General features: G+C 39.2%; 1 protein-coding gene across 1 annotated transcript in view; it reads left to right on the top strand.

The window, feature by feature from the left end:
- Positions 1-11,824, top strand: part of OBI1 (ORC ubiquitin ligase 1) — a 44,275-nt gene extending 32,451 nt beyond the window's left edge. Inside the window, exon 6 of the mRNA XM_005906628.2 lies at positions 9,753-11,824. Within this exon, the coding sequence (XP_005906690.1) occupies positions 9,753-11,268 (1,516 nt within the window). The 3' untranslated portion in view covers positions 11,269-11,824. The remainder of the gene's footprint in view (positions 1-9,752) is intronic.
- Positions 11,825-12,149: the final 325 nt, after the last annotated feature.

Below are 12,149 nucleotides of genomic sequence, written 5' to 3'. Positions count from 1 at the left end.
ATGCTGACTGTGAGCTGCGCCCCTTCCTAGTTCACAGGTCTAAACTCCTCCTCAACTGTGTCTCAAGACCTACCACCAGTACCAGGCCTGGCTTTCAGCTTCCTCAGCAACACCTCTGCTCTTGCTAGCCTCGGCTGTTCTCTCTTCCTGACCTTTTCTGGCCTTTTTTGTTTCTCATGATTCTGCTCTGACAAACACAATGATTCCTGGTATTTGACCCCAGCCTGATCCGCTGACTGATTCTGCTGTGCCCTTTGGTTTTCCCGGAAGGGGAACTTGTAGACTGTCAGGGGAGCCTGATGATACCCTGGGGCCAGACTGTGACAGCTGGGTGTGCTCAGGCCCCTCAGCCGCCTGAGGGGCCCTTCTCTGGATATTCAGCTAATTGGGGGTGGACAGTTACTGCAGTTTTCTGTCACCATGTCTTTATTGTATTGATAAGATACTTTAGGAGCCTGCAGTGCATGCTAACGACTAAGCGGTAAGGTTGTCAGAAAGATTACGAACTGCTTGAGAACAAGGATAATGTCCTTTTGTTTTCTTCCTCATCGCCCCTCAGCATATATTAGTCTTCAGTAACTGTCATCTGAGTAATAATTACAGAGTGGCTGGATCACAGTTTTTTGTTTTATTTTGTTTCATATTATTCCTCATGCTGAGAGAGAAAGATTGATTTAACTGTAGTGACAAATGTATAGATCGTGTTAGTCCAGAGATTTTTAAGTATGCTTTTTTCCCCCAACCACAGTTGTATTCTTTTATACTATTGAGATTTTATTGTTGTTAAGGTTAGTATACTTTGGGGAAAGGTATGAAATCCTTTATTCCTCTGAGGACTGTAAAAAGATATGAAATAGCATGTCTCAAGATTCTCTCCTTCCATGAAAGATTAGGATCGCCATTTATGTCATGTCAACTTCAAGGCTGCTCTTAGAGGATGGAAAATTAGGGCATTCCTGTATGGAACTGAAATACATTTATCAAATAGAACGGAATTTATTTCACAGTAAAAAGAGTAGTCCATCTTCACAGGGAGCAAATACGGATGTGGGATGGCCCTTTTTAGAGACTTACCACAAAAGGAATTTATTCCTTTTCAATTTGCATATACTGCCCAACACTTGCGTGTTCTCTATTAAGAATTTCTAGGTAGAATTGAAGTGGCGGATGCATGATTAGTTTAATAAACATACACAAAAAAGCTTTCTTTAAAGTCGTGTTAGTAATATGAGCTATTATTTTAAATTCGGTTCTGTGTTTGAAAACTTGCAAATCCAGACACTGCCTTTATTTTTTGAGAGGTGGAAGAAAAAGGAATGGCTGCAAGGGCTGACCTCTGTCTTTAGGGAGGAACTGTGGCTTTTTTTTTTTTTTTAATTCTTGCAAATATTGGAGCACATTCTGTTTGGGGATAAAACTAAGATGCAGTATAGCATAGCTTATGTTTTTTATTCCTATTATACCCCTGTGTAAGTAAGTACTATGTGATGTTTAGGTCCTAAAATTTTTGCATTTAAAATTTTGCTCATTTCATCGGTAGCTTTGTTTCTTTGTAGTTGAAAATGCCTGCTGATTGTGCATGAGGTAGACAAGAAGATCATGTATGTTTTTTATACATAGAACAATTAAAGATGGAGCTTCCAGTTTATGATTCTAGTTCAGATTTAGTTTATATATCTCTGGTTAAAATAGTCACCCTTTTTGGGTTGGCATTTGCCAGGTTGATCTGTGCTACAGTTTCCTGGAAGGCCATTTTAATAAAGGATCTTTGGCAGCTTGAAAATTCTCTTGAACTTATGTCTAGAACATGATAGATGTTTGATAAATGTTTATTGGCTTTGTGCATTCAGATCTGAATGTCTTCCTACATCTTGTTATTTCCTTTCCATATTTCTATTAGCAAATGTATGTATTAATAAATATTACAACAGAGCTAGACTTGGCACTCAGTAGACATGCTAGCATTTTTACTACCTCATAGTATAAAGAGGTGCTGATATTACTTAAGCAGGGATCTCACGTTCAAGCATCTCGTGGTTTCATACATGGTATTTGGACTTCGAAAGACTTGGCTTCCTGCTGCTTCCTTTCTATATTACCTGGGACAAGAGACGAGTGCTTTAAGTGTCTCGTTTTTTCATCCTTAAAATAAGAAACATAGATCTTGCTTCATAAAGGTGACATGACAATATATATCAAGTATATAGCAATGTACTTGACACAAGTAAACGTTAGTAAATTGTGACTGCTGCTGTTACTGTCACCATCATTGTCATTAATCGTCACTTACGCTACTGTAGATTTACCTGTTACACTTTTGGTAATGTCCATCCCCAGAGTTCACTTTTATTTATTTATTTGGATGTTGGGCCAGGGAATAGAAACATTGTTTGGAGTCCTCAGGAGGGAAGGTTTTTTCCCAGTTCTCTCTCAGTAGGCTTCATGTGGCTTAATAAATTTTTGTGGACTCAACTATTGTGACAGGATTGGCCATAGATAGTAACTTTTATGATTACCAAAGTCTCAAGGAATGTAGCATTTTCATAACTGAGTCTTTCATTTTAAACAGAGAAAACTCTCTTGAGGAAACCCTGGCAAGTCATTGGGTTCAGCAGTGGCTGAAAATGTCTAGGGCACTTCCCAAAGCTTCTCTTGTAGTTTAAAGACAGAACACTCTCCCCAGTCCTGCCGTTACACCCAGAAGGATGAGAATAGATGTGGGTCACACACAGACAGGTCTTTGGGAGCGGGTGAGAGAAAGGCCCCCACCAGCAGATACAGTCTGGAGCTGCCTCAGTGCTGGCCCTCCCTGTGCGCCTTCCCTGGAATATACCCCTCCCCATCCTCTCCACACATGCGCATGGCAAAGCACATGCTGGGACCTCTCCTTTCCTTCCTGCTTCTAGCCAAACTCAGGTCCCAAGGAGCTCCTATTACACACTACTCACTTAAGTTACATCTAATCAAAGAGAAACTCCAATATTTTGGCCACCTGATGTGAAGAACTGTCTCATTGTGAAACACCCCGATGCTGGGAAAGATTGAAGGCAGGAGGAGAAGGGGACGACAGAGGATGAGATAGTTGGATGCCATTACCAACTCTATGGACGGACATGAGTTTGAGTAAGCTCCAGGAGTTGGTGATGGACAGGGAAGTCTGGTATGCTGCAGTCCTTGGGGTCACAAAGAGTCACACGATTGAGCGACTGAACTGAACTGAATCAAAGAGAGGCATTTGCAGACTTAAGGAATCTCCAGCTCACACATCATGCTTTATGAGAATATACTGAGGGAAGGGAACAATAGAAAGTTTTGTTCTCCTGAAGCTCTACCTTTCCTCCATGTTTAAAGTGAAGAAGATACTTGCCTGATATCTCTGCAAGTCAGGGGATGAGAAGGTATGCAACTGCAGCTATGTAGCCAGGCAGCACTACAATAAAATTTGCTCTATGACTGGGTCATTTTTTCTTAGGTATGTGTAATAGTTCTCTAAAAACCAATTGCTGAGACTCACTTAAGTTTACTTGGTTTTCCCACATACCAAGCATTACTTTAGTACAGGTAATCCTCACTTTCCATGTTGTACAGAACCATAAAAATGACCACTGAACCTAAAACCATGCAAAGCAATCTTAATAATCAGTGAGAAAAATCACATTGTTCTATAAACTTTAATACTTTTATCAAAACATTGAATCTCTATAAATGTATATAAAGATGAAAAAATAGTAAAACTGATATCTATTTACTACTTAATATTTATATAGTACAATGAATTATATATAGAAGCATTGAGAATTGGAATGTCATTTCTTTATTGAAAACTTATGGATAATAATTTGAATTGTGCTTGCCTTCTTATCATATAGCTTATGATAATAAAGGCAGTAATTTTTCTGACACTTCAACAAATTGTCATATTCCTAAGTTTGCATCAGTAAGTTTGCCTTTCCCAGTTCCTCTGGCTTACCTAGGTTTTCTTCAATAGCAACAGTTTCAGCATTCCTACAGTCAGCTATTCTTCTCTATATTTCCGTTTGATTCTAACTTTACTACTAGCATCACCAACTCAATGGACATGAGTTTGAGCAAGTTCCAGGAGTTGGTGATGGACAGGGAAGCCTGGTGTGCTGAAGTCCATGGGGTCGCAAAGAGTCAGACACAGCTGAGCAGCTCAATTGACTGACTGACTGACTACTAGCATTAATCACTTTACGATTTGTTTGCTACATCTCATCTTTGTTGGCCAGTTTTGTGTTTTGAGTTTCCATTTCTGTAAAAATGTCATGTCACAGCACAGCTCTGTTTTATTGTCTGTGTGTGAAGTGGGTAACACGTGCACAGTCACTTTCAAACTTGGAGAGAAATGACCCAATTGGTCACAGATTGGCTGGATCACAAACGCTGGCCCAGATCCAAAGCTTGCTTTTACTTTGTTTCACTCTTAGCTCAGGTGCCAAGTTAGGAAAAGATATAAAATCAAAGGTACCTGAGGCAGAGGGGCTCACTTCCCCAGAGCCTCTCTTGTTCCTCAAGAAGATGTTTCTGAAATTTGGTGGTCTTGGCAACCTACTGGGCTTGCTGCATTAATCCGTTTTGTTCAGACTACCATGGAGAACTAGAGAGGCAAAGTCACTCACTCAAGTTTCACAGCTCGTTAATGGCCACAGAGCTCTAGAGGTTCATTCATTTCACACCTGGTTCTGGCATTTATTCTTTTACCATATTTACTTCTTCTCACCCCTTCAAACACATTCTTTTCCTCCTTTGTGATGAGCTATGAGAAAATTTGGTCTTGGGACTTTTTCATTATTAGAGATGCCCTTATTCTAGTTATAATACCGCAGAGGTCAAACCAGTAGGACTTTCGTTTCTCTTACTTCTAGTAGGGACAGGAACACTCTTGTACCTCTGTTGTTTTTTGGAGAGGAGAGCCCTCAGCCAGAATGTGTACATCAGTTAACGCTGCAAGAGGGAAAATCCCTTAAACTACTTAGATTCTAGCAAAACATACTTCTGATATCAGATGCAGCTCCCAAACTGCTTTCTGTTTTCTCTGACGTAATGAAGCCTTTGGCCATCACCGCTGCTTTGAAAATCAAAGCCTTTGGTCTCTAATGGAATGTTTATAAAAATACTCTATTTTGAAATTTGCTCAGGAAAAGGAAGTATGGTAAATGATTTTAGAAATCCCTTTTAGAAATCCCTCTAGCTTGCCTTGGCATTGATTCATTTAATGTTATGTACTCTGGAAATATCTGGAATTAGAGAATAAGGAAGTATTAAAACCCAAGTTAAATAAGCTCTTATCCTCATTGTTTTCTTCCATGGAAGTATAGCATCAGTTATGCATCTCTAATTGTTATTCTGTATGAGCAAGTAAACTGTCTTTTGCCAAATTTAATATCAGTATCTAGGGTAAGCTAAGGAGAAGGCGATGGCACCCCACTCCAGTGTTCTTGCCTGGAGAATCCCAGGGACAGGGGAGCCTGGTGGGCTGCCATCTGTGGGGTCGCACAGAGTCGGACACGACTGAAGCAACTTAGCAGCAGCAGCAGCAGCAGCAGCAGGGTAAGCTAAAAATATGTCAGAAGTCTCATGTGTTTTCATTCTCTTCCTAAGGTGAAAGTGGAAAGTTATTTTAAATGGAGTATAGAACAGCAAGCCTGTATAATAAGAACCCTACTGGTATTTCATTCTCTTGCTTTTCTTGGTGTCAGTAGAAAAAAAAGGAAATAAACAGTCAGATATATGGAACATTTAGTTTACTAATACAGTGACTCACAATACATGTAAAAGAGGCCCAAGGACCTATGGTGTTGGCTCTGTCTTGATGTAAAGCATTAATGTATCTTAAAGTAAGAAAATAACATTTATTCAAGAAATATTTAATGAGAAACTACTGTGACCAAGGAGTGTTCTAGGGAGCTAACCATGATTCCTGCTTTCCTGGGGCTTATATTCTAATGAGAAAGAGAGACAGAAAACAGATAAACTACATGGATCAATTAATTTAGTTGATCAGTTCATTGACTTAAATCTTTTGGTTTGCCCACCAGCCCAGGGTCTTTATTAACATGGAAAAAAGGTCTGACTATTCAAAGTATTATGAAGTATTGAAGTAGAACTTTGGAGAATTGAGGGCAGTGACCTTTTAGAAAACAGCAGCTCCATCAGTGACTCCTGGTTGCTTGTCCCTCTCAGATGTGCTTTGTTGCTGGCCTCTGTTGTTAGTTCTCATGCACTTTGGCTTTCTCTCCAAAGTAATACAAAAAATACACTTAGGCTATCATTTTGACTTCAACTCAGAACATTTGTTAACTAACTTTTTAAAAAAACATAATAATAACAAATGAGGGGCATCATCAAATATAGCATCATAAAATGACATTATATCTGAATTTCAGGCTAAAACCTAGAATCAGATCAGATCAGCTCAGTCACTCAGTCGTGTCCGACTCTTTGCGACCCCATGAATCGCAGCACGCCAGGCCTCCCTGTCCCTCACCAACTCCCGAAGTTAGAATAAGAAGCTGCTAATATTTTGGGAAACATTCCTTATTTGTCACTACTGAGTCCCCAAGGACATCCTATGGGAATAGCTGATTTACTATCTAGTAAAATTATTTGATTTTAAATCAAATAATGATTTAAAATCAAATAATTTTGATTTGATTTTTTTTCCTTATCTGAGGATCAGTTCAGTTGCTCAGTTGTGTCCAATGTGACCCCATGGACTGCAGCACACCAGGCTTCCCTGTCCATCACCAACTCTCGGAGCTTACTCAAACTCATGTCCATTGAGTCAGTGATGCCATCCAACCATCTCATCCTCTATTGTCCCCTTCTCCTCCCACCTTCATTCTTTCCCAGCATCAAGGTCTTTTCAAATGACTCAGTTCTTTGCATCAGGTGGCCGAAGTATTGGAGTTTCAGCTTCAGTCCTTCCAATGAATATTCAGCACTAATTTCCTTTAGGATGAACTGGTTGGATCTCCTTACTGTCCAAGGGACTTTCAAGAGTCTTCTCCAACACCATGGTTCAAAAAGCATCAATTCTTCAGCACTCAGCTTTCTTTATAGTCCAACTCTCAGATCTATACATGACTGTTGGAAAAACCATACCTTTGACTACATGGACCTTTGTTGGCAAAGTTATGTCTCTGCTTCTTAACATGCTTTCTAGGTTGGGCATAACTTTCCTTTCAAGGAGCAAGCATCCTTTAGTTTCATGGCTGCAGTGATTTTGGAGCCCCCAAAAATAAAGTCCGTCACTGTTTCCATGTCTATTTGCCATGAAGTGATGGGACTGGATGCCATGATCTTAGTTTTCTGAATGTTGAGTTTTAAGCCAACTTTTTTACTCTCCTGTTTCACTTTCATCAAGAGGCTCTTTAGTTCTTCGCTTTCTGCTGTAAGTGTGGTGTCATCTGCATGTCTGAGGTTATTGATATTTCATCTGAGGATAGTTTTATTATTAAAGTTGCATAAGAAAAAAGAAGTTTTATCTTGGTAAGCAAATTTAAGACTGTCACTTTTGCTGTTTGCATTAACTAAACATGCTGCACAGTTTATCTGTTAAAAAATATGTGGGTTTGATTATGCCAGAGTAGTTACAGTCAGGAACTCACAGTTTTGTTTTGTTTTTTTAGCTCTTTGACTAAGCTGTGCAGGGTATTTGGACCCTGACCAGGGATTGAACCCATACCTTCTGCATTGAAAGTATAGTCTTAATTAGCCACTAGACAACCAGGCAAGTCCCCAAACCCCACAAATATTTTTGCTGAATGAACTTAAAGATCTTTATTCACCTTTTAAAATTCTCTTACAGAAACTGCCGCTCTGTCAAATACCACCTTTACAAACCAAAATTATTTTTCTTTGGCTAAGAAGGAAAACCACCCATCATTGATTTAACCAAATACTCGTAATCGTAAACTTTGTCTTTAAAACAAGGAGGCTACTTATTGTAGTTGCTTTTATTTTTGTTATGGTGCCTGCTTGATTTTTAGAAGTTGAAGGGAGTATGCTCTTTTTTAGGAGTTCAGTTAATTGCAGGGAATAGATGAATATTCAGCAACCTGTCTTTTAAGGCCCTTTCTAATCCTGAGATTTTATGAGTCTATATTTACCTTTGCCCTTATTCTTATCCCTTAGTATAAGAGCAGGAATCATGTTAGGGGAGAATTGGGGAATGAATTGGGCTTTAGTTTAGGAGGAGTTGATGGGTGCTGAGTGGGAGTCATAGAACATACAGTGGTTGACTCAAAGAGGTACTGCTGCTGCTGCTGCTAAGTCACTTCAGTCGTGTCCGACTCTGTGCGACCCCATACACGGCAGCCCACCAGGCTCCCCCGTCCCTGGGATTCTCCAGGCAAGAACACTGGAGTGGGTTGCCATTTCCTTCTCCAATGCACGAAAGTGAAAAGTGAAAGTGAAGTTGCTCAGTTACTGTTGACTCCCTCTCCTTTTTTTTTTTTTTACTTAGTACATTGTATTAATTTTAATTATTTTTGTAATTAGGGAAAAAAAGAAAGAAAAATATAAACCCATAGATTAAAACAAGTTTTAAAAATCACCTTCTCAAGTACCTTGCTCCAAACAGACAATCCCTGAATTCTTTAAGATGTATCTCTATTTAAGTCGTTGGAAAAAATGATTAATAAAAAGCCTTTTAAAATGCTTTTGTGGAGAGAAGTTATTTTTCATGGGATTAGAATATAAAACCTATGTTTATTGACTCCTATGAAGCAGTTTCCTGAAAGATGGGATTTTCCTTGGTGGCCAGATCAGATAGAATTTATGGTAGATATTTTATGTCCCTTGGAGCTGGACATTCCTACCAATGATTTTATCATCAGCTCCAAATATACCACCAGCCATACATTTGGTACTCAAAAACTGCTTTCTGAGCCAAACCCAGTATTCATTCTTAAGGAAATAGTGAACACAAGATAATCCCAAGTGAGAGGAGTGAATTATTGTTGTGTTCTTTTTCTTATACTTTTCAGAAAATCTGAAAATGTTTATTGTGTATTACATTGGAACCTCAAGCACTGACTTTGTATCTCAAAGTTAGAAGAAATGAGATTGATGTCCCACACGGTTGTAAAATGCCAAAAATAAGTAGAGCTGAAATGAGTTAAAGCCCAGTATTCAGAAAGGCCAAGTGAAAACTTCAGATCAAGGGTAGATGTAATTGAAAGGGTCCAAATAAGTATTTAAAACCACTCCCTGCTGGAACTGCTAAGATTTCTGAATTTCAAATTGGTATTTTATGTTTGACAAGGTGACATTGTATAAGAAATGTATTGTAAAACACTGCTGTACGATAGGAAAATGATTGAATGTAAATATTTCAAGATGTGGACCACTGTTCAAATGTTATCATAAATCTTTGCCATTGTTTTAGGGTATAACTCTTCATGCATATATGAGCTGAATTGACAGTGCCAGCACTTGGGGAGGGAAATCATCAGCAAGTTTCCGCCTCATTGTCAGCACTAGCGTGATTTGACCACAGAAGTATCCTATTAGGTCTTTCCTGTTATTATCATATGCTTGTAATTACATCAATGGGGGAACCCTCTTTTGAAGATACTATATCTGTCCTTGCTCTTATCCTCTTCATTGAGCAGTCTGAAATGTCACTGTTACATGAAATTAGGATGGGTGGGGACAGTTTGCATTCTTAAACTTTAGAAAGAAGAAAGCTTAAACTGTAAAGTTAACTATCCTTCCATTCCTTGCAGGTTTGGAAGGTTTACAGTAGCTGCTCTGCAGTCCAAAGTAGAGCAGTATGAACGTGAAACCAATCGTCTCAAGAAAGCGCTGGAACGAAGCGATAAATATATAGAGGAACTGGAGTCTCAAATTACACAGCTGAAGAATTCAAGTGACGAGAAGGAAGCGATGAATGCCATTTGTCAGAGAGCACTTTCTACAGACGGCAAGGGGAGCAAAGGCACCGAGGAGGATATGGCATCCAAGAACCAAGGTGATGGTGCCAGAAAGCAGCTTGGCTCAGCCACTTCGAGTTCTCACCTGGCAAAACCTTCTAGCAGTTCTGTCAGGCAGGAAGGCACCAGCAAAACAGAACCAAATTGTTCTAAGAACCAAGACCTGTATCAGAAGCGAGTGGAAACAATGCTCACTGTGACAGATACAAGTATGGATACCTATCTGGAAAGAGAATGGGGAAATAAGCCAAGTGACTGCATGCCCTACAAAGATGAAGAACTCTACGATCTACCAGCTTCCTGTGCTCCTTTGTCCCTTAGCTGTCTTCAGCTCAATACGCCAGATAATAGAGAGAGCTCTGTAGTCAAAGCAGGAGGTTCTAAAAAGCAGTCAAACCATCTCAGAAAATTGATGTTTGATGAGTTCTGTGATTCTCCAAATGTGTGTAATAAAGATTCTTCAGAAGATGATAGAAGTGAGAGTGAAAAGAAATCAGAGTGTTTTACTTCCCCGAAGACAGGGTTTTGGGATTGTTGTTCCACAAGCTATGCCCCCAGCTTGGACTTTGAAAACTCAGAGGAGAACACAATAGCAAATTGTGTTGGAGAAATTTCTTCAAAACTGAGTGAGAAACCAGGTTCGTGTTTATCCAAGAGGTTGAATTCCCTCCGCTCTTTTGAAATGAATCGGACAAGAACATCCAGCGAAGCATCAATGGATGCAGCTTACCTTGACAAAATCTCGGAGCTGGATTCAATGATGTCAGAGTCAGACAACAGCAAGAGCCCCTGTAATAACGGTTTTAAGTCGCTGGACTTGGATGGGTTATCAAAGTCATCTCAGTGCAGTGAATTCCTTGAGGAAACAGATAAGTTGGAAGAAAGAACTAAACCAAACCTTTCTAAAGGTTCTCTAACTACTGATCAGTTGGAAAATGGAAATGAATGGAAACCCAATTCTTTTTTTCTCCTCTCTCCATCTGACCAAGAAATGAATGAAGATTTTTCACTCCATTCCAGTTCGAACCCAGGAACCAATGAAATCAAACCACCAAGTTGTTTGTTTCAAACTGAGTTTTCCCAGGGTGTTTTGTTAAGCAGTACAAACCGGCTATTTGAAGATCAGAGGTTTGGGTCATCTTTGTTTAAGATGTCCTCAGAGATGCCTGGTCTTCATACCCACCTTCAGTCTCCTTGGTCTACTTCTTTTGTGCCTGAAAAAAGGAATAAAAATGTGAATCAATCAGCAAAAAGAAAAATCCAGAGCAGCCTTTCCAATGCCAGCCCATCAAAAGCAACTAAAAGTTGACAATGTCATTTATGTTTTTGTCCTGAGAGGAATATAAGGTTTTAAAGTTACTTTTTTTCCCCCTCATAAAAGCTCTGTACAATTTTGAATTGATAATCTTTAGTCAGGTGTCAAGTCAGAATGGTGGATTAGCCTGTACCCTGGATACTTTTGTTCATTTTGAAGAGTTTAGTCTTTCATTTTCATTTAGGGATCTTTTTGACCAGAGAAGTTAGGGAGAGGGTTCCTTTTGTGTCTGGTTTGGGTATATTTTGTTTTCTTGAATCTTGATTCATCTATTCGGATACAATGACCTATTAGTAAGCCTCAGTTATCTTCAGAATTTGGATTTCTTAAATAAAAGCTTTGGTGCAGTCTAAATACTGTTCATAAGACAGTTTTCTTTAAAGCTTCCTAGGGTGGAAATTATTTTTCCTGCCCCTTTTTATTTATGTTTAGTGATAGTCTAACTTTTATTCACGGAGAAGGCGATGGCACCCCTGTTCAAGGCCACGATGGAGAAACAGCACTCAAACCTTAGTCCAGTACTCACTGGCTTTTTTTTTTTTTTAGGTTTTACATAAATGTTTGCATTTTTAACAATGTGTTTTGTCCAGTTTTTGTGAAAATGTGTTGCTAGTAAGAGAGAATGCATTTTGTTTTATGTCTGGTAGCTTTCATTCTTTTATCTTTTTGTGTGTGTTGAAAGTCAGAAATTTGCCTACTTTAGCAAGAAGTTAGGGAACAGTTGGGTTTGGAGAAGATTAAACATGGTAGCTTTTCATTATTTCAGATACACAGGTGCAAAAGCACTCATTGCCAAGTTCTTGATCCACTTATGTCCCAGGGGAGCTTTCTTTGGCGTGGTAAAGTTCTTGTTTGCATGTTACTGTTCTTTATGG

This window comes from Bos mutus, chromosome 12 (genome assembly GCF_027580195.1).
Source record: "Bos mutus isolate GX-2022 chromosome 12, NWIPB_WYAK_1.1, whole genome shotgun sequence".
NCBI classification, from domain to species: Eukaryota; Metazoa; Chordata; class Mammalia; order Artiodactyla; family Bovidae; genus Bos; species Bos mutus.
Note: the sequence above shows the minus strand (reverse complement) of the source record. Positions and strands in the feature narration are given on the sequence as shown.